This window comes from Bos taurus, chromosome 27 (assembly GCF_002263795.3).
Source record: "Bos taurus isolate L1 Dominette 01449 registration number 42190680 breed Hereford chromosome 27, ARS-UCD2.0, whole genome shotgun sequence".
Lineage (NCBI taxonomy): Eukaryota > Metazoa > Chordata > Mammalia > Artiodactyla > Bovidae > Bos > Bos taurus.
Genome location: NC_037354.1, coordinates 14,442,762 through 14,465,625, shown reverse-complemented (window position 1 = coordinate 14,465,625; position 22,864 = coordinate 14,442,762). Strand labels below are relative to the sequence as shown.

Here is a 22,864-nt window from a genome sequence, read left to right as displayed (position 1 = left end):
GGACAGAAAATGAAGAATCTGCCTTCCTGTGAGTGAGCCCCGCAGAAAGATCATTAACCACACAAAGCAATGGACCAAACAGTTTGGCTTAAAGGAAGCTTGATCGTGAGGGTCTCTCGCAGCATCCTGGACCGGTGCTGGTTTCCCTTTTCCCTGTGTGGTCTCAGCCACCTCCAAGCAAACCCGTGGCCTCTGGGTACCTGGAACCCTAAACTGCTAGGAGAGTGTGTGTATTGGGGGCCGGCAACCTGAACTTGAATCTTATCTGTATAACCAAAAAGAAAAAGAAAAACAGGCAAAACTTCCGCTGCCTGGGTCCAGACCCCAGCTCTCTCTCTTACTAACTAGGCGTCCTGGGAGAAGCACTTGTCCTGCTATTTATTCCTCAGTGTTTTCAACAGTAAAACGGGTAAAATAATGATACCTAAATAGCCAACAGAAATAAAGCATTTATGAAATAGTAAATGATCAATAAATGTTAGCCATCATCTCATGTTTCCCTGTCACTCTCTATCACCTGCTTTTTTTTTTTTTTTTAACAGCATCTGGGATGTTAGTTCCCCAACCATGGATCAAACCCGAAATCCCGGCAGTGGAAGCTCAGAGTCTTAACCACTGGACTGCCTGGCAAGTCCTCACCTGCTTAATTTTTAAATCCCTTAAAATACTTTGAAATTCTTACTTTTTGTTTAATTTTTAAAATTTCTGTTGCCCTCTTAGAATGGAATATCCAAAAGTACAAGGGCTATGTCTGACCTATTCTCCACTTCAATTCCCAGAACAAATCCTAGGAGATCGGAGGAGGTTCTTCAGTTGTTGAATGACCGGGTGCCTCTAATTCCAAAAGCTTTATAACACTCATTTGGCAATCCCAGACATGAGCCTAGGCATATTATTCAATTTTAAGTTGACTTAAATAAATCAACTTTTGGTTGGGATATATACAAATTCTTTTGAAGTGTATCCTTTTAAAACAATTGTCTTAAAAAGTTACTACTCGGAAAAGCCACTTTAAGAGAGCAACTCTCTTTGAAAAAAACCAATAAAGAATAGAAGAAATGCTTGATGCCCTTATGTTCTAAACAATTTTCTTTTTTTATGGAACTATAGCTGATGTATAATATTATGTGAATTTCAGCGATACAACAGCTAAAAATTTTATAATGTATAAGTTCTGATTTAAAGCCTAAAAAGCGTGTTTGGTCCTTACTAAGTTAATAGCTAAGGATAAAGTACAATATGGGCTTCTCAGGTGGCACAGTGGTAAAGAACTATCCTGCCAATGCAGGAGGGACAAGAGACACGGGTTCAGTCCCTGGGTCAAGAAGATCCCTTGGAGAAGGAAATGGCAGCCCACTCGAGTATTTTTGCCTGAAGAATCCCATGGACAGAGGAGCTTCGTGGGCTACAGTCCATGGGATCGAAAAGAGTCAGACATGACTGAGCAACTGAGCACACACACAAAGTATAATATAATTCAATTTATATAATATGTATAAACGTAATATACCTATATTTATATTTATATAATTATACAAATATATATTTATATGGAGCTTCCCTGGTGGCTCAGATGGTAAAGAATCGCCCACAGTGCAGGAGACTCAAGTTCAATCCCTGGGTCGGGAAGATCCCCTGGAGAAGGGAATAGCTATCCACTCCAGTATTCTTGCCTGGAGAATCCCATGAACAAAGGAGCCTGGTGGGCTACAGTCCACAGGGTCGCAAAGAATCAGACACGACTCTGTATAATACTATATAAAGTAAAATATAATATCTAAGTATAAAGAGCCACTGGAGGGGACAGAGACACTGAGCCACGGTCCCTGAGATCTTAAGTTAGGAGCATCTATGGAGATGGTCGGATCTGAATCAGGCTGGCAGGTGGGAAACCCCAGAAGCCCCAGGAGGGAGGAACATCTGGGCTCCCCGCAGGGGCCTCACAAGGGCCTCTGGGGCTGTGGGGAGGCTGGAAGGCCCTCCAGACTCAACCAGGCTACAGTGCTATGTTCCAAAGCACAGTAACCCCGACCACGGGAAGGAACTGAGAGAGAACAAACACTCCCTCACAGCGCCCACCACCTCTCCCCACTGCTCTTTCAATAGCTGCTGTACCTGTGCCCAGTCCCCTCCCCTGCCCCAGAATTCTCAGGATACCAAAGATCAAACCCCGTCATTCCCTCTCCCTGCTCAGAAGCTACCAGGGCTTCTCAGTTGGCACCTCTGGCCCAAGCCCCACTTTCTGCTGTCTGATCATACCGCTGTCCCCCTACTCCCCAGCCAGCCAAACACGTCTGGGATTCCTCCGTCCCGTGACCACTTATGCTCCTGCCCAGGTGGGAGAGCTGTCCTGATCTGAAGGAAGCCCTGCACCAGGCTCAGGGCAAGCCTCTTCTCTGGGAACCCCTCTCCCAGGCCACCAGGAAGAAGTAACTGCTCCTCACTCCCTGAGCTCAGAGGCCTCCGCACATGCCCAGTTCCAGAGTCAGCATCTCTACAAAGATGGCAGGCTTCATCAGTCTTTATAACCTCCAGAAGGACATAGAGCCGGGCGCTAGCAGGCACTCAGTGAACATGTCACGCGTCCAACTGAGTGTTAAATCAAAGTACACAGCACAACTTTAAAACATTGTTAGTTTCCTACCCATACTTCCCTTTGGAGGGCCCCAGAAATCAAAAGTCTGAATTTTTATTCCCTCCATGTCCAAAGTAGGTCATTTCTAAGCAGTGGGTTTGAATCTCCCAAATCAAAACTACTTTTCCTTTGAGTTCCTTAATTCCTTGCTTCTTATTGAATCCATAGTCATCTCCCCCTTGTTGAACCCGGACCTGAAAAGTGTGTGATTAGAACCACATACTTTTGGAATTACAGCCAAAAGTAATCTGGAATTGCTGGCAACTTCAAGACGCATGTTTCAAGTTACAAGGCAAGACAAGATTGTTTTCAATCCTGCAGTGAAAGTGTAGGCTTGCCTCACCAACGCTGGGCCGCAGCCAAAAAAGAGGGCCTGGGCAGACCTCTTGTCCATGGGGTTAATGCATTTGTGCGCACGTGCGCGCGCGCACATACACACCCCACGAGGAGAAGGTTACTCTGAGATGGAACAAAGGCAATCTTCCCCTTTCATCACTGAGAGGATCTAACAGGACAATTTTATTACCACGACCTAGAGATGAGCTCTCAGAGACTACCTGGAAAACAACCAAACTTTGTGAATAATTATTAACCATAAGTAGAATAAAATGCAAACTGGCATTTGCCTACCAGTTATTTAAGAGGACTACTTGTGACTGATGAAGTTAATTCAAGTTCAACAAGAGGAAATATGATGCCCTCCAGAAGGCTCATCTCTGTCTGGTTTTGTGGCTGTCTCATACCCACGAAATAATCAAGGAAAATCACAAAACCACATAAAAGCACCTGATAATATAGGTAGTCAGTCTGAGGGATCCGTTGAAAGTTATCCTGCAAGAAATGCATTACTAATAATAAAATCTCACAGATAATGATCAACTCCTGCTTTTGCATATAAATTAGACGGAGTGCCTATGAGACTGGCACTCACTCCTTCCAGATTTAGAGCTAGGTTCCCTCTGAGTACACGTCTGTGGCTGAGGTTTTGTTTCTTGTATTTTTGAGTGCATGAACCTGTCCACACATATACTGTGCCTCAGAGTAAAAGGTTGTGAGCCAGTTATCAGGGGCTTCTGGACTTTGGAGTTTCAAAGCTCAATAAAAGATCTTCCACCAAAAAATTAGGAAGCCTTGCAGCTGACACGGAGGTTCCCTGAGAGAAGTTTTACAGGAGGTGAACCATCACAAACAATTCAGTATTTTACCATCGTTACTGAATCCCCAAGCAGTTCACAAAAGCTAACCACCTGGATCCCAGAAGACATCACCCATGCTCCTTGGTCTGCTGTGGGTTTCAGGAGGTGCTCTGCGTGCTGGCCATCGTGCTACTGAGGTAAGGGCTGAGCCAGTGCAGCTACTCTACCTGCCAGCTGCCAGTCAGCTTGAGACAGTTCAAGATACTGAGGCAACAGGCCACAGTCAATGAACTACAGCAATCTGTAAACCCTTAAAATGCCAAAATAGTTCTATTTGCTTGATATGACAAATCACCAATTCCCATAAGCTCACCAATTCTGCTAAAATGAAAAATAATACGAACAACCGAAATATTTACAAATCAAACGCTATTATTATAATAGCTGGGATTTTGAACAGTGGGAGAGATTTAAAGATGGAATGAGATTGGTCAAATACTGGTAAGTTCTGAAGCTGGATAATGGGTTCATAGGAGTTCAATATAGCATTTTTTATTATAAGCAAAACCCTTAAGGTTTTGCTTCTGCAGTTTGTTACCTGGAGTCCACTGAGATCCAAAAATATTAAATGGAAAATTCCAGAAACAAGCAATTCATACGTTTTACATTGGGCATCATTCTGAGTAGCTTCATGAACTCACTCCCCCATCCCACCCTATCCTGGGATGTAAATCATCCCTTTGCCCAGCGAATCCACAATGCATAGGTCACCTGCCTGCCCATTAGCCACTTAGCAGTCGCCCTGCCCAACATCACTTCAACAGTGGTGGTATTGCAGTGTTTGTGTCCATGTAACCATTACTTTACTTAACAATGGCCCCAAAGCAGAAGAGAAATGATGCTAGCAATTCAGATATTCTCTTACTGTAAGAAATTTTAAAATTAAATTTTATCATAGGTATGAAGGTATAGGAAAAAACAGTATTAACATATAGGTCCATCTGGGGTTGCAGGCATCTACTCAAGGTCTTGAAACATCCTGGCAAAGAAGGGGAGAGGGAGAGAACTACTGTACTAGTTTTGCATATTGTTTGAAATTTTCCAAAATAGAAAGTAAAGAATAAGTATGAAGTCAAGGTTAAAAACTATTGAAATGCAATCTCTGCAGTGCCTAAAAATGACTACATACATTCTTACCTCCTAGTGTGTTGCAGTTCTACAGTAGGAGAGCAGATGAAATCTCGGAGACATTAATCTTGGCCCTTTACTAAGGCAGCTTAATTACAGGGACTCCATTGAGGTTTTTGCTAACGTCAAAAAAGAAAGTGAAGGCACCTTTCGAAATTTCAACACACGTTGTAAAACACACAAGAGGCAAGCTTTACTAGTTTTTTGTCTACTGGATTTAAAGAAAGTTTTGTAAAGATCTCTGCTATTCGAAAATTGACAAAACACAACAAAACAAAACAAAAATGCTATAAATTTGCCATACGTAGAGGAAGGCACGTTAGCAGGTAAAAAGGTCTGCTTTCAGCAGAAGGTAGCGTAGCAACCCTGGCTAACGAAAAAGGCGGCTTTACCGTCTTTTAGCGTTTGAACTTTTGACCTCCTCCCAAAATGTCACAAAAGAATTTCTAAACCTTGGGACTAGAAGAATGGTTTCTCTCCCGAAACCGTTTCACAAAATATTACTATTTACTATATCCGTTTTGAGCCACCGAGCCTAAAGTACAAAAATAAAAAGTATAGTCTAAAATAGATGCAGACTGGGTTGAGAAAAAGTAAGGCAATTTAAGAAACAAACAGCAGATCGAGACGCGCTGGAAATGCAGCAGTGAACAGCACCTTGCAGGCTCTTCCCGGACACTGCTTTCTCTTTTGTTGAGGATCAGACTTTTTTCTCTGGTCCTCGTGTCTCTTCCTACCTTCAAACTCACAAAATGACTTGAAAGATGTACGGGCGGCAACGAAATCTACACAGCTCAGTCGTGCACAGAAACACCGGCGCTTAAAAGTCAACCCACCCCGGGAGGGACGCGCCGCCCCGGGCAGAGGCAGCCGGGGGTGGCGCGGAGGGGCCGGGTCCCGGTCCCCGGACAGGATGCACCCGGGGGCGCCCGCGCACCTAGCCGCCGTCTCCCGCGGCTAAGCCCGCTGCCGCTCGAAGCTACCTGGGCGCCGTCTGTCTCCACCTCTCCCTCGTCTGCACGCTCGCCCGCGGCCAGAGCCGAGCGCAGAAGCGGAAACCCGGCAGCCCCGGAGCGGCCGAGGACCCGCCGAGCCTCCCGCGCCGCCGCCCACCTGGTCGGCCCCAGGCACCGCCCCGCAGGTGCCGCCAGGGAGGCTCCCGCCGGCCGGCCAGGAGCGCCGTGCGCGCAGAGGTACTGCTCCCGGGGTTTCGGTGCCAGGAAGCTCCCCCGTCCCGCGCGCGCCCAGGCCGCCGGCCCCTCCCCCGGCGCGGCGCGGGGGTGGAGAGAGACGCGGGCGCCCGGGGGAACCCGGCCTGCGCGCCGGCTCCGGCAGGGCGGGGAGAGGTCCCCGGCGCTACGGCACCGGACGCGACCCGGCGGGACGGGACGGGGCGCCCGGCGGCCGGACTCACCGAGGCAGCGGATGTGGAAGCCCGAGGGCGGCCGCAGCGCCCGGCGCGACCAGCCCTCGCGCAGCGCCTCCAGATGCTCCTCCTTGCCCTGGATCAGCAGAACCTGCTCGTCGATCCAGCCCAGGAAGAACGTCTCGGCCACCGCTGCCGTGACCTTCTTGTTCCAGAAGTGCTGCATGTTCTCGGCTTTGAAGTCGGCGAAGATCTCGTAGCCGATGTGGTGCCGGGAGAGCTGCCGGGGCCCGGCCGGGGACGTGGGCCGGGCGGCCTCGGACCTCTGCCCCGCCGGCCCCTCAGCCGGGCCCAGGACGATGGCCAGAGAGTGAGGCGCGATCTGCAGAAACTTCTCCATCTTCGGAGGCATCCGGCGCCCGCCGCGTGAACCCCACTCACAGCCGCCGCCGCCGCCTCCCGCCGCTCCCGGGAACGGCCGAGCAAACTGAGCTGCGGGACAAGCGGGGAGCGTTAGTGCCGCCCCCCCGGAGCCGGCCGCCCCCCCGCCACCCTGCGCCCCGACGCCAGGACACCCCGGGACCCGCTTGGGCGCAAGCCCGCGGGTGGGCGCAGCGTGGTCGCCACGCGTGGACGGGGCGCGTGTGCGGTGCCCTCTAGGGCCGGGGGCTGGCGCGCGTTACCTGCAGCTCCGGGCCACCCTCCGGGCACCGCTCATTTTCCAGCCGTGGCACCCTTGCCTCCCTCGGCACCCGGCGGCCCCGGCGAGGGGCGGAGACGCGGAATGGGGGCGGGCAGTTCGCGTGAGGCAGGGGAACCCGCCTGGCCGGACCGGGCCGGAGGAATCCCCAACAGTCCGCGGCGGAAGGTGGTCCCGGGGGGGTGCGGATGGCCGGGTCCTGGGGTGCGTTTAGGTGGCGGGTCCACGGACTCACGGCGACTCACGGAAGGCCCCGAGTCCCAGAGCTGCGCGTGTCGCTCCTCCCCACGCTCCACCCCGCCCCCACCTCCCACCTCCTGCTGGAACAAGTGCCTCCGCTGACTGGTTGATGTGCCCTTGGAAGTGGCTTTTTAAAAAACTTAGTCAACCACGAAAAATTGTCATCAGTCCCTCCTCCCAAACCCTTGTGGGAACTCTCTCCCGTATCTGCATCCCGTACTGTGGGCCTAAGGTAGAAGAAACCCGGTCATTGCTAGTGTCTTCTTCCATTGACGAAAAGGATATGAAATTCACCAGGAAAGGTAATGATTATACTCTTTTAGAAAACGAAAACAAACAAACAAAAAACCGATTCATTAAGCTTCTTTCTGTACAAACTCCGTTTTTCTTCTTTTTCATTGAGAAAGACTAGTTGTATATCTAGAACCCTAATTGACCCCAAGGTTTCATGTTAAATTTTCCTGGAGCAACGTTTCTCAAACTTAAGTGCTCACAGAGTCGCCTGCAGCTTTTGTCAAAACAGAGGTACCAGGATGTGGGTCTCACTACTGATTCAGTAGGTCTGCTGTGGAACCTAACCACTGTTCTTTCTAACAAATTCTTAGCTAACTGCTGGTGGTGGTGGTCCTGGGCCACACTTTGAAAACGCCTGACCTGAAAAAAAAAAAAAAAGTTATATGATGAGAGGGATCATTGAAGGGTTTCTTGCCAAGGTTGCAGTGGCCACACTGCCAATGTCCCTGGAAAATTTACATTGTGCTTACATCCCCTTCAGCGGGGCACTTGGGTACATCATCATGAAGGAAGATGCAAATGTTTCTTGGCAAGGAACTGTTCCTTCCCTAGGTTCAGCCTCCAAGACCTTTATCTTGACCCATGTAGTGGAGACAGTTCCTGGTTATTTTCCAAGGAAAACTGTTTAACATCTATCAATGCCTCATTCTTACAAAACTCAAGGAGGAGGAACAATTATTCCGATTTTTCCAAGGAGAAAAATGATGTGAGCTAATTTGGCCAAGGTCACACAATGAATAGTTGATAAGCCCAAGATTTGAATCAGACTTATGACTCCGGAACCCAAGTTGCCTCGGCATACATTGCAGCCTCCAAAGGAACTGAAAACCTCCACGATAAACTAGTATGACTTCATTCAGGAGATACTGCTGCACCGATTTACTTGAAAATGTTCAGAAAGAACTTTTCTGGTAACTTATCAAATAAGAAATCCTCTCTCCCTGGGGAGAACCCTTGCCTCAGTTTTCTCCATACTGAAGCTCAATATCAAGTGGGATGTAAAGAATGAAAGAGCACTGTGAATGAAATTCTTTATCAGCCCTTCTCCCCGCTGCCTGCTGTCAACTGCCTGCCATTCCTGCAAGGAGAGAGGGCTTTGCTAAACTTGCTCTGCTCCAGGCTTATCAGTCGCTGGTTGTCCACTGGGATATAACAGACACTCAGACAGTCATCACTCAGGGAGGTGCATTCCAGCTTAAGGGCCATCACTTTGGAATTTCTGTTCATGGCAGATTGTGTTTTCCCAAGAGAGCTGCCACAACGCTTCCCAGGCTTGTGCGTTTCATAATGTGACCCCGTCACTCCCCTGTCTGGACATAGAATCTCTCTTCACCCCTTGAACTCTGGTTAGGACCTCTGATTGCTTTGACCAGTAGAGCAGAGATGAATTGGAGGAGGGCATGGCAACACACTCCAGGATTCTTGTCTGGATAATCCCATGGACAGAGGAGCCTGGCAGGCTATGGTCCATAGTGTCGAAAAGAGTTGGATAGAACTGAAGTGACTTCGCACGCATGAACTGATGCTGAACCGGTTCTGGGAGTAGACTGATTAGCCTCTTAGCTCTCACTTAAGCTTCTTGGAAGCAGCCACCTTGTAACAAGTGTAGGTACCCCGAGATCATCATGTTGTGAGGAAGCTCAAGCTAGTCATGAGAAGGAGGTATGGAAAGAGCACAGTGCTGGCCAGTTCCCAGCCATTCTCACCTTCCCAGCTTAAACACCAACACAGGAGTGAAAGAGATATTCTAGCCCCAGCAGACACCAAATATAATAGAACCATGGCCCCAGAGTAACCCCCAATCGAGCTGTCCCAGGCATCCCTGGGTATTCAAGTCAATCCAACTGAAGCTTTGTATACCCAAGGTGATCCTTCCCCAGCTGTGCCTGGTCTCAATTCCTGATCTACCCAACTATGAGCATAATAAAGTGGCAGCTGTTTTTCATCACTGAGTTTTGAGGTACATGATTAAAGAGCAATAGGTCATTGGACCACTGTTATAATGTTTGCACTACTTAATGTTGCACTGTGGTAATGTTTGCATGCTTCTTGGGAAAGTCTAACAAATAAGAATCTAGGCAGGAAAGAAGATTTCAGGGATGCCCTGATTGTGGCACCTCTGGAAAGTCAACTTTTATAAAGCAAAATGGAAATTCTGCTACGTTATTTTTATCTCACAAGTGTGATAAGTGATTTAGACTCCTAACTCCATAATTCAAGGCACCAATTGATTAATGTGTCAGGAAGAATGGCATCTGCACAAACCACTCAATAAAACCTCACTGCAGTAGGAGCCCAAGAGTTCCCACAGAGATCTTATAACTGTGGGGTTACTGCTTATTCTAATTAAAAGCCCCCTAAAGGATTCTTTCAAGGGTAAGCCACCAACACCCTTAACTGTAGCACGTGCATGCCTGCATGCTCAGTTGCTCAATCATGTCTGACTCTTTGTGACCCCATGGACTGTAGCCCGATAGGCTCCTCTGTCCATGGGCTTTCAGGCAAGAATACTGGAGCGGACTGCCATGCCCTCCAGGGGATCTTCCCAACCCAGGGATGGAAACCTACATTTCCATGTCTCCTGTATTGGCAGTGCCACCTGGAAAGCCCATGACTTATGCAGTATTAGTGATTCTGTGTGATGTTTATGTCTACATGCTCACCTACTAGCCAGAAAGATGCTCTCAGTGGAATGTCTGTTACTGTTTATCCCAGGTTAATAATTAGAATAGCTAACGTTATCATGGTGCTTCCTATGTGTCGTATACAGTGTAGACACTTTATTATACTCATTCATTTAATCCGTGCAGAAACCCTATGGGCTGGATACTTTTGTCATCTTAACTTTATAGATGAGAAACTGATCCACAGAGATCTTAACTTTGGTGAACTTCATGTGCTCAAGGTCTTGGTGACTTGGTGTAAAGTTCTCAAGCCAAGATTCACATCCAGGCAGTCTGGTTCCAGAGTCTGTGCTCTTAACAACTGCATAAAGGCCCCCTCCACTCTTCTTCAAAGAGTTACTGATCATCTTGTTATCACAGCCGCACGTGTGTGAATCACTTGAGGATACTGGCTCAAATAGTGGTTGAGAATGAGTTTGATGTTGAAAACACTGCAAAAGTACGTCAGATGCTTCACTTCTCCTGACAGCCTACCAAAGATACTTCACTTAGTCAAGACCTGTATTGATCTTCCTTACAGGGAACAGTTTTTGATGGCTTGAGACAGTTTCTCAAAATGTCTCAAAGTGCTCTTAAATGCTATGCTGATTCCTGGCTCATTCCCCGCCCCCAAAGAATGAATCTCTTCTAAGACAAAGTTTAATATTGCTGCCATAATTGAGAGCCTCGTGTAAGCCTAAAAATGAACTCTGGCCGGTTCTTGGATCTTCTGAATAATGCCTCTGTTGAGAGTAACCCAGCCATGACACTGCTGTATTCTGGCTTTCATACTGTACCAGCCCTGGCATCTCCATCACAAACCAGAAGCCCATCCCAGTTGGAAACCAGTTTTCAAAGAGCAGTGTGTAAAACGTACTTTTCTTTGTCTTCTGTTTCTATGCGTGGTTGGTTCTTGTTCATTTCCTAAAGCTGTACATGGGAGCAGTTGAGAATAGAAGCCAGCCTAGTTTTCCTATTAAAATATTTTACACTCTTCCTGACTATAACTGTAAACCCAACTCAACATACCCCACATTTTATGCCAGAAGTCCATTTTATTTGAACAAAAATTTCATCGGCCATATCAAGTTATTGTGGGTTTTTAAATGAAGTATTTTAAATAGCAGATGTCCATGTTCTTAGCATGCATGCCTCAGTCTTTAACTCAAAGTGATTAGAAGTTGCTAAATCTTGCTACCGTTCATTAAGGATCATATATCAAAAAACTTGTATTCTAGGCAGTATGCTGAGTAACTAGAGATACAGAAATAAATAGGACATAATGCTTATTTGTGGGGAGCGTACAGTTTGCAAGAGGAGACAGACAGTAATCCCCCCAAAATGAAATTAGGCCTTATTAGTGAAATAGTGGACAAATGTACACATTACAATGGGGAGGGAGATAAAAGGAAGGATAAGTTCATTAAATGGGCAACATTGAGAATGACATAAGACTTCATACAGTGAATAATATTGAACTAAGACTTGAAAGAGGAGTACTTACTGTATGAGGCTGACATATAACATGCAGTCCTTTCCAACCTAAGGGACATGATCCATTCGTGAGTCTCAGTCGCTGGGCAGTGTGTCCAAGAAAATGGTTATAAACAATAGTACCTGTTTGGGATTGATTCCTTTTTATTTATTTTTAGAATAGGGTGGATTCAAAGTTCCTCTTGAAATGAGTTTGCTCAATCCTTCATATTCTGCTAGGCTTTCTTAGATACAAAAGAAAGGGGCTGGAGTTACAGCCACCCTGCCAGGGTTCGTGCCGTTCACCAGTGCTCCCATGAGGTTTGGTCCCTCATGTAAATGGCATCTTCTGTGTAGGCTGTGTTGGGGGAAGAAAACATGGCAAACTGTTGCCATGATATGTACTCTACTGTCATTAATTTCATAACTGTATGGATGAGCCTATATAACACCTTGTGGCCATTTCATGTGAAATAATAGCTGATATTAATAACAAAACAACATGAGAAAACAAACACAATTCTTGTGTATTTCTCCTACTAACTGGAATGGAATCAGTTCATTATCTGTTAATTTTTTTTTAACCTAATTGCCAAGTTCTACCCTTGATTTTGTCTGCTCCAAATATGGAAGTGGATGCTCAGAGTCTGAGATCTTCAACAATGGAAATTATAACCTGCCAGGACCCTGTCATCTTGCCCAGTCAACAGGCCCGCCTTCCTCTAAAATCACTGCAGATGGCAGATCTCCAAAGGCAAGAAAAGAGCCAACTAAAAATAGATGGTTTTAGGCAAATGCTGTAGTTAATCAGATAACTGCTATCTGAAACATGCAGATACCAAAGCATTTTAAAAGATAGACACAATCATTCTCAAGAGAACGCTTAATGATCTTATTCATGTTGTATTTGTTAAAGTGGAACTTCAAAATCATCGACATTGGGCCTTGTTACAAATGGAATTTGATTCCTATGGTGTTTTACACTTAATTACTTTTGAAATGTGACTAACCAGAGTTTAGAAATCTAATTATATGTAGTTAGTCATTCTTGGTGATTCAAGATAAAGTCATTAACTTCTAAGCATTTGTCTCATTTATTCTAGATGAATAAATGTACCTTTCTAAAAAAATGAAGTTGCTTTATTTGTAATTTGTTATATTTCCCTTATACTATTAATGGGGATTGTCCTGAAAATTTAGAAATGCAAAATAAGTGGCAAGTCAACAAGACTTGTCTACCATCTGTGACAGTTATTGTGAATCTTAGTATCTTTTCAGCACACAGCTGTCAATTTATGTTTATCCTACTTAAATATTTTAAAGGGCGTAAATCTAAATTGAAAAAGTAATTAGATAAGCACTCTATGTCTAAAAATTAAGTTTCATATCAGAATTAAATATATACATACAATAAAAACATTTTATTAGAAAACATAATTATTATCAAGAAAAAAGCACATTTAGGCCTTCCATTCCTGGCAATAGAGCACAGTAGACATCCTACAATTTTCTCAGTTTTTTGTTGTAGTCATGTTACCCCATGGGCTATAGCCCACCAGGCTCCTCTGTCCATGGAATTCTGCAGGCAAGAATACTGGAGTGGGGCTGCCATTTCCTTCTCCAGAGATCTTCCCGACCCAGGGATTGAACTCATGTGTCCTGCATTGGCAGGCGGATTCTTTACCACTGTGCCACCAGTGAAGCCCCAAAACTTCTCAGTACAAGCACTCAAAAATGGAAAGTAAAATGTTTTAAATTAGAACTCAAAGGATGGATTTAAGACTAGACAATATATCATTTTTTTACCTACTAGGGTGGTTATAATTAAAAAACAAAAAAAGGCAGACAATAGCAAGTGTTGTTGAAGATGTGGAAACACCGAAGCCCTCATACAGAGCTGGTGGGAATGTCAAATGATATAGTCATTTACGGAAAACAGTTTAGCAGTCCCTCAAAAAGTGCAACAGACCTATATATGACCTGACAATTCCACTTCTAGAGATCTACCAGAGAGAAATGAAATGGAAACATATATCCCCACAAAGACTTGTCCACAGTGGTCATAGCAGCAGCATTTACAATAGTCAAAAAATAGAAACTACTGAAATGTGCATAAACTGATGAATGGATAGCAAAATGTTGAATATCCATACCACAGAATAAGTCAACCCTCAATATTCATGGGGGATTGGTTCCAGACTCTATAGTACAGTGGATCTTGCATATTTGTGGAGTCTACATTTGTGGATTCAACCATCCACAGATCAAAAATGGGTTTGATTTGTCCAGAAATCAAAATGTATGATTTTGATTTGTATGAAACATCTGGAAAGGCAAAATTCTAGAGAAGAAAAGTAGGATTAGTAGCTTCCAAGGGCTGGGGAGGAAATGGGGGCTGATTGCTAATGGAGAAGGTGTTCCTTTTAAGAATGACGGAAATGTTCTAAAATTATGTGGTGGTAATGATTGCACCGGAGAAGGCAATGGCACCCCACTCCAGTACTCTTGCCTGGAAAATCCCATGGATGGAGGAGCCTAGTGGGCTGCAGTCCATGGCGTCACTAGAGTCGGACACGACTGAGCGACTTCCCTTTCACTTTTCACTTTCATGCATTGGAGAAGGAAATGGCAACCCACTCCAGTGTTCTTGCCTGGGGAATCCCAGGGATGGGGGAGCCTGGTGGGCTGCCGTCTATGGGGTCGCACAGAGTCGGACACGACTGAAGCAACTTAGCAGCAGCAGTAGCAATGATTGCACAACTCTGTGGATACACTGAAATTCTTTGACTTGTATGCTTAACAGAGGTGAATGTTTTGCTGTATAAGTTACATCTCGGTAAGGCAGTTAGTAAAGATAAAAGCAAATAACAATGGTCACGTGATCCAACAAAGGCTGCTCTTAGAATGTCTTAGTTTGTTCACGTGATTTGCACCTGTGGAATATGTGAATGTGGTGTTTGTGTCTCCCTTCGTGTTTGGGAAGAGCATGTCTGTCACTGTTGCTGCTGGGACTACAACCAGACTGCTGGGTTCACACGAGGAACCAAACACCAGAAAGTGGGTGATTGACTGGATTGGGCAAATTCTAATCATGCCGACGGAGGCTGTGTTACACCTACCACTGCAAAGGGCTTGGGGTTGCCTTTTCCTTAGGACTTCTGCACAGCTGAGTGTATAGGCTCCAAGCTAAGAACCTATTACAATTAACCGACTTCCACATTTCCTCCAGACAGTTTCCATCATGATCCTAACTTGTCTCTAACCCAGGCTTTGACTTACTTTTTTAGTGAATATCATAGACAAGCCTACCCCAGCCATAGCTAGAATGAATGCTTTCTACGAAAATGTGATTTCTCTATTGATGCTCAGTTTTCCTCCTGACTCAGAACTCAACCATAGAGATCTTTAGACCATTTTCTAAATCTCTAACCTATCTAACCTATCCTAATCAATTCCATGGGTAAATTTAAAGAACAATATATTAATAAAAATAAACTTACTTGGGGGGCTGTCAAAAAGTAAAATAAACTTACTTGGTCACGATCTTGGTACAATTCATCATCTTCACAAACCACCTAATATCTATCAGATCAGATCAGATCAGTCACTCAGTCGTGTCCGACTCTTTGTGACTCCATGAATCACAGCACACCAGGCCTTCCCTGTCCATCACCAACTCCCGGAGTTCACTCAGACTCGTGTCCAGTGATGCCATCCAGCCATCTCATCCTCTGTCGTCCCCTTCTCCTCCTGCCCCCAATCCCTCCCAGCATCAGAGTCTTTTCCAATGAGTCAACTCTTCGCATGAGGTGGCCAAAGTACTGGAGTTTCAGCTTTAGCATCATTCCTTCCAAAGAAATCCCAGGGCTGATCTCCTTCAGAATGGACTGGTTGGATCTCCTTGCAGTCCAAGGGACTCTCAAGAGTCTTCTCCAACACCACAGTTCAAAAGCATCAATTCTTTGGCGCTCAGCCTTCTTCACAGTCCAACTCTCACATCCATACATGACCACAGGAAAAACCATAGCCTTGACTAGACGAACCTTTGTTGGCAAAGTAATGTCTCTGCTTTTGAATATGCTATCTAGGTTGGTCATAACTATACCAATATTATAATATGGTTTGAGTTGGACAAAGTGTTGGCAAAACAAAAGCAAAGCCATGGTTCTAAATATGGTCAGACCAGTCCAAGCATTGTGTCCTCAGAAAGGGAAAAGGTATCTCTGCTTTGTCTTGCATTCATTAGAGCTAAGTGCTCTCGCACATTTTTGTTTGGTGGCCAGGGATCTCAATGATTACCACCTGAATTTGATGAATCAGACTCTAAATACTAAAAATGTCCCCACAGGCAACGTCTGTTTCTCCCATTTGTCCTTTTGTGACTGGAGACTCAGATAATTTCAGCAGCTCAGACTCCCAGGCTCTTATCTACCCTACCAGCCCTCATCTTTAAGGGATTATCCTTCACAGAGGTTGCCTCTGCCGTACAAGGGCACACAGGGAAATCTGCGAATATACTGGCCATGGAGAGATTCTCAGGGCCGGTGGTCCCTGAGCTGTGGGTAGGTGACCTGATGGATGGTCCCCTTTTCTCCATCCAGAGTTTGGGAAGATGGAAGACGTTCTGAAGATGGATGGCAGTGATGGTTCACAACAGTGGAGACGTACTAAAGCCATTGAGCTGTACACTTTAAAATTGCTTAAAATGGTGAATTTTATGTTATTTAAAATGTATTGTTGAAACATCTCTGGAAACTTACATCTCTTCCTTTGGAAACTGGAAAAGTTCTGCTCAGGCTATCCACAGAGTTTTAGCTATTTTGAGAGGAATCCCGTTTGCTCTTTGTTGAAACCCAGCAAGGCAGTGGCTCAGGGGCAGGGCTGTGGCCACGCCCGTATTCCCCTCTCCGCAGGTCCTTCCCTCCGCTTACCACATGCCCCCTCTGACTGCAGCGCCGAGCTCAAGCAGCTCTTTGTTTGAACACTTCCATTCCTTCTGTCCCCAGGACTGGGGCATGAGCTCCTCAAGCATTCTCTTGGGCTGCCTTCCAACCTGCTTAAGCCTCTGTCTTAACTACATTCAAGTCCATTTCCTCCCCTCCTCTGACATTTGCCAACCTCCCTCACTTGCCTCTCACCCTTGAAAAACAAACCCCAAAATGAAACACAAACAAGTCCTGCTACACTTTATTCCGCTTGCACTGAACCTTACTACACCAAGTTAAAACTGAAATCTTCATGAGTTCACGGTTTCATTCAACAAATGTTCCTGCACATCTGCTAGTGGCAGGGATAGAGTTTAGCTCGGAGACTATAAAGACAGTTAAGACACAATTATGCTTCCCAGGTGGCTCAGTGGTAAACAATCTGCTTGCCAATGCAGAAGATGCCAGGATGCATGTTCGATCCCTGGGTGGGGAAGATCCCCTGGAGGAGGAAATGGCAACCCACTCCAGTATTCTTGCCTGGAAAATTCCATAGACAGAGGAGCCTGGTGGGTTACAGTCCTTGGGGTCGCAAAGAGTCAGACACAACTGAGCGACTATGCACACGCAAGACACAGTTTCAGTCCTCGTGAAGTCTGTGGTCCAGCGGAGGAAACAAATACTCAGGAAATTACAACCCAGAGTAAAAATGCAACCGGAGGAGTGAGCACTGGGTGGGGTGGGGCACAGAGGCTGGGGTGGGATGAGGGCACACGACCCAGTGAAACGATGGAAAGAAGGGTATTTCAGAAAGAGGAGACAGTGTGTGAGGAGCCCGAGAGCAGCTGCTGCTGCTGCTGCTAAGTCGTTTCAGTAGTGTCCGACTCTGTGAGACCCCATAGACGGCAGCCCACCAGGCTGTCCCATCCCTGGGATTCTCCAGGCAAGAACACTGGAGTGGGTTGCCATTTCCTTCTCCAGTGCATGAAAGTGAAAAGTGAAAGTGAGGCACTAAAACAGGGCCTGTAACCAGGTTAGTCTTCCTCCTGGTTCTAGCATTGTGTGCAGGATAGGAAATGCAGCCTCTGAATAAAACTGCTTCTTTGGTTTCCCTGTGAAGTTCTATGGCCTCACCTTAGGAGCTCACAGCCCCAAATTGATTTTTCCAGTTTTCTTGTTCAAAATTTCAAAAGAACCGTAAATATCAGTGTGAGAAAGACCACACGTCATCTTTGGAGCTTACCTCCTGGAAAAGATTCTGCTTTCAGGACCCTGACGCACAACGTCACCTCCCTTTCCCTGTGATTTCCTTCTTTACTTCACACTGGGTAGAAAGACACTGAAAATAATGTGCATAATGTGAAAGCAGCTTGAACGCTCAGAAGTATGGTCCGAGGGTGAGGGATGGATCGTCAAAATTAATAAGCAGATACGTTGCTCAGTGGAAGGGAGTAGAGTCTGAAATCTTGGGTGTGGTCCCTCTTCCCTGAGTCTGTGATCTGGAGTACATTTGACACCTCTCTGCAGGGCACCTTGTCATTTTTTACTGTCTTGCATTCCATATTCTTAAGAAGTCGTTCATCCCTGACTGTACACACACACACAGATACAGGTAGATGATGCAAATGTGGATACATTAAAATGTTTAATATAAATAAGTCATTTTCTAGGTAATCAGTATACTATTCTTTTAATTTTCCTGAATGCTTGAAAATTCTTATAATACAAAATTTGTAAACAGCATTTTTATCTTCTGAACGGGAAAGTCATCACTCAGTCATGTCCAACTCTTTGCAACCCCATAGACTATATAGTTCATGGAATTCTCCAGGCCCAAATCCTGGAGTGGGTAGCCTTTCTCTTCTCCAGAAGATCTTCCCAACCCAGGGACTGAACCCAGGTCTCCTGCATTGCAGGCAGATTTTTTACCAGCTGAGCCACAAGGGAAGCCCAAGAATACCAGACTGGGTAGCCTATCCCTTCTCCAGTGGATCTTCCCAACCCAGGAATTGAACCAGGGTCTCCTGCACTGCAGGCGGATTCTTTACCAATGGAGCTATCAGGCCGGTTTCTAATCTGTGATCTGTGACCCTCTGTTGGTTCAAGGCTCCCTTTCGGGTCCCGCGTCATTTCACGCCACCTCTCCCTGCCATATCAGCATGTGCTCAGGAACAGACAGGAGCCCGCTACCACATCTCCTTCACTTGTGGTATGTTTATGCTAACTTCTTACCTTTTTAAGGGGCATTTTATCTCCAACTGTGACATAAAGGCTTTTAGGGATTTCAGGATGAACAAGTATTGAGAGGAAGTGGGGGAGGCAGATGTCTTCCCAAAGCCCAGAGAGGACATCACAGAGGCCAGATCCCCTGTCTACACGCATGTGGGCACACCGTGTCCCTCCTGAAGCCACATGTCTCAAAGCGGGTTCTGCTTTAACTTGGCTGCTGTTCTGAGTCCCATGCCTTCTCCGGACCACCCACTGCTCCTTTGGGAAGTACTGCCATGGTCCCAGCTGTGGACGGGCCGACTCTCCTAGGCTACATATTCAGCTCGTGCATCCCAGGCAGTGCAGCGGTAAAGAACCTGCCTGCCAATGAGTGCAGGAGACGCAGGAGACTCGAGTTCCATCCCTGGGTCAGGAAGATTCCCCTGGGAGGAGGAGACAGCAACCCACTCCAGTATTCTCACCTGGAGAATCCCATGGGCAGAAGAGCCTGGTGAGCTACAGTCCATAGGGTCGCTAGCAGTCAGATGTGACTGATGCACATGGTTGAGACACCAAAAACACTGGGCTGACTGACCTCCAGGACTCCGTCGACATGTAAGACACCGTAAGTTCATGACAAAGCAGAGCGGTTTGTGTCCTCACAGGAGTATCTCCCCAGGCCTTCTCCTACTTCTTCCTCACCCCCTACTCCCTCCCCATTATCTCATTACCCACACTGGTGACCTTGTTCTGATCCTTTCATTCCCCAGGGGCTGGTTCTCCTGGACTCTGCTGATGTGTGACCCTAAAGCAAAAACGTTCAGAAGCAAAGTGGAATTGAGGCAAGTAGTCTAAAATCCAGACTTTTTTTTTTTTGGAAGCTGGGGGAGGAGGGTCATCCTTGAAAATAAAATTGCTTCTCTCTCTTTCATGACATTAAAATATATTTTTTAAAAGCTAAACTGCCTTCACTATAGTTTAAGAGGGGTTTTCTGTTTTTCAGAACTCTCTTATTATGTCTTTTTTTGAGAAAAGCTTTGTCAAAGCATATTTCAGTCTAAAAATACAAATACTTTCCTTTAGGAAGTCACCGCTCCCTTCCCCTTACATATTTGAGGAAATACTGCAGATCTAGTCATGATGTTTAAAAAGGAAAAAAAAAAAGGAAGCCCTACCACAAAACAAATCCCTCTCCCGTGTTTTCACGGGAGCCAATAACAGTAAAAGCTGAAATGATGGGTGGTGGGTGGGGGCCTCTTTCCCCTCCAGGTCGACCCCCCACCTTCTGTTTTCTGTGGGTTGAACATTCAATAAATCTAAAGGAGAAACAACAAAAGTCCTTTCATTCTGAAAGTATACAAAAACACAGGCTTTAGGCCTGAGGTTTCTGTCTCTTCCGTCGGCTGAATGAACTACAGGAATTCGTGTAACGATCCCTGCGATGATCCTTCTTCAGAGCAGATGTAAACGCCTGGCTCTGTCTGACCGGCTCCAACTCTGACCCTTCTTTCTTCCCTGACTGTTCCCTGCCCTGACTTGCCTGGATTATGTGATTATCACGAGGAATTATCAGCCCCCGGGGGAATCCTTGAAGGCACCCTGACTACTTTCTCTTTGCTTCAGCACATTTCCAAGAATGGACACAGGCAATTCAGAAAAGCCTTCTTTCCTAAAGACAGCTGCTCAGGCCCCAGGTCTGCATACCTCACTCTGACGTTTTTGAGGCACTGAGTCAGTGTGGGAGGTTCTAAGGGGCCTACTGAATGGGCGCTATCAATTAGCTTTGGAGGTGAGCCTGCAAAAAGAAAATTCACACCATCTCTCAGAGAGTTTTATATTCAGCTGGAGGAGATAATTATCAATGAGTACATTTCAGTTAAAAGAAAGTGCATGCAGGACTTCCTTGGTGGTCCAGTGGCTAAGACTCTGCGCTCCCAGTGCTGGAGACCTGAGTTCGATCCCTGGTCAGGGAACTAGATCCCATATGCCGCAACTAAATAAAGATCTTGGGTGCCTCAACTAAGACCTGGTGCAGTCAAATAAATTAATTAATTTAAAAAAAAAGAATGTGAATGCCATGAATTGCTAAAATCTGTGATTATCACCTGAAAAGAGTGTGCAGTTTGAGTTGAGTGTTTGGGGAACACTTTGTGCCAAATAAACAAAACAGAGGAGCAGTTAATGCCCTGGGCTTAGTCAGAAGGGTTTGGTACTTACTAGCTTCGAGAACCCAGAGAAGGCAATGGCACCCCACCCCAGTACTCTTCCCTGGAAAATCCCATGGACGGAGGAGCCTGGTAGGCTGCAGTCCACGGAGTAGCTGAGGGTCGGACACGACTGAGCGACTTCACTTTCACTTTTCACTTTCGTGCATTGGAGGAGGAAATGACAACCCACTCCAGTGTTCTTGCCTGGAGAATCTCAGGGACAGTGGAGCCTGGTGGGCTGCCGTCTGTGGGGTCGCACAGAGTCAGACACAACTGAAGTGACTCAGCAGCAGCAGCAGCAGCTGTGAGAACCAGGGCAAAATATTTCATCTATTTCTGCCTTAGTTTCTTTCCTCTTCTATAAAATGGAGATAATAAAAGTACTTATCTCCAAAGGCTGTAATAAAGAATGCACAAAAACATATTTACGTATATGTATGTATCTATAGTTAAATCTCTATTTTTTAACCTGGTTTCTCACTAGAATGTAAGCTCCATGAGAACAGGACTATTGATCATTTGCTGCTGGGATGACTATGCAATGTCAGCTTGATTAGGCTGGAAGAACTTGCCCAGCATTTTTTTCCGGCATGTTTCTGGGGTTAGGGTTGACCACAAGAGAAATTTGCACGCTATTTGGAAGTCAGGTGAATCCTGTGCCATGTTGGTAGGCTCTGAATAAAGTCAGTGCAGGGGCCCAAGCACCGTGTCAGCTCATATGTGGTGTCACTGATCTGCTGGCCACACCTGGTACAGCAGGCAGCTCCTTCTCCTCCATTTCCCACCAGATCTTATTGCCCAGCTTCTCCAACCCCTGGGCCAGACGTGTGTGTGGCTTGGTGGTGAAGACCAGCAGCTTCGTCAGCAGGCTACATGTATTAGCAGGGTTGGGGGCAGTAGAGATAGACAGATTCTGGTTTGTTCTCATGGGTCCCAGTTGGTCTGGGCTGATTGCATTTCCTATCTAGCTTTCCTGCCCCCACTGTTGGTAACCTAGGTAACCTGTAAAGGCTTCAGGCTCATCACCAGATGCAGAGGCAACAGCCTTGCATAGACCCTGCCCCACAGCTGCCCCCACTACTATGTGAGGTCTCGTTCCTAGAATAAATCCATTTTTCACTTACAGTGATCCTGCTTCTCTGACTGAACCCAGATTATACAGAAATTAGTACCAGAAATGGTTCCAGAGGATGTGTTCTCAGTTCTAGGCCATCTGAAACTGGTTCTCTGATTGTATTCAATTTAACGGTATTAGTGATGAGAATTATTAATAATGACTAATAATGGTAGTCCATGAGATGAGGTGGCAAAAATTAATTATTATTTGCAATCAAACGTTCATAGAAAGCAAGATTCTAGGTGACTAAGAAGCTTCTTCAATAAAAAGAAGCCCTTTATAGACAATGAGGTTGTTGGGCTACAGTCTGGAGAACTTGGGTAAAGAAAATGATGAGCTCAGGGCTTTAAATCCCCAGCTGAAGGTCTGGCTGAAGGATAAGAAATATTTTTTGAGCATGCGTGCTCAGTCTTGTGTGATTATTTGTGATCTTATGACTGTAGCCTACCAGGCTCCTCTGTCCATGGGGATTCTCCAGGCAAGAATACTGGAGTGAGTTGCTGTGTCCTCCAGGGGATCTTTCCCACCCAGGGATCAAACCGGTGTCTCTTGTGTCTCCTGCATTGGCAGGTGAATTTTTTTTTACCTCTAGTGCCAACCTGGGAAGCCTGAAACATTCTATAGTCACCCTAAAAACAAACAACCTTTTTCCTGTAGCTACAACACCAAGATTTCTGAAAACCAAACCAAAGTCCAATTCAGATGAATTCTA

The 22,864-nt window shown here is 45.8% G+C and overlaps 1 protein-coding gene across 5 annotated transcripts in view; it reads right to left on the bottom strand.

The window, feature by feature from the left end:
* STOX2 (storkhead box 2) overlaps positions 1 to 7,912 on the bottom strand; it is a 198,849-nt gene extending 190,937 nt beyond the window's left edge. For 4 of the 5 annotated variants that reach the window (XM_024986459.2, XM_024986456.2, XM_024986458.2 and 1 more), the window contains exon 1: positions 6,374 to 7,912. In XM_024986459.2, the coding sequence (XP_024842227.1) occupies positions 6,374 to 6,737 (364 nt within the window). In that variant the 5' untranslated portion in view covers positions 6,738 to 7,912. The remainder of the gene's footprint in view (positions 1 to 6,373) is intronic. The other variant, XM_024986457.2, reaches the window with a different exon arrangement.
* Positions 7,913 to 22,864: the final 14,952 nt, after the last annotated feature.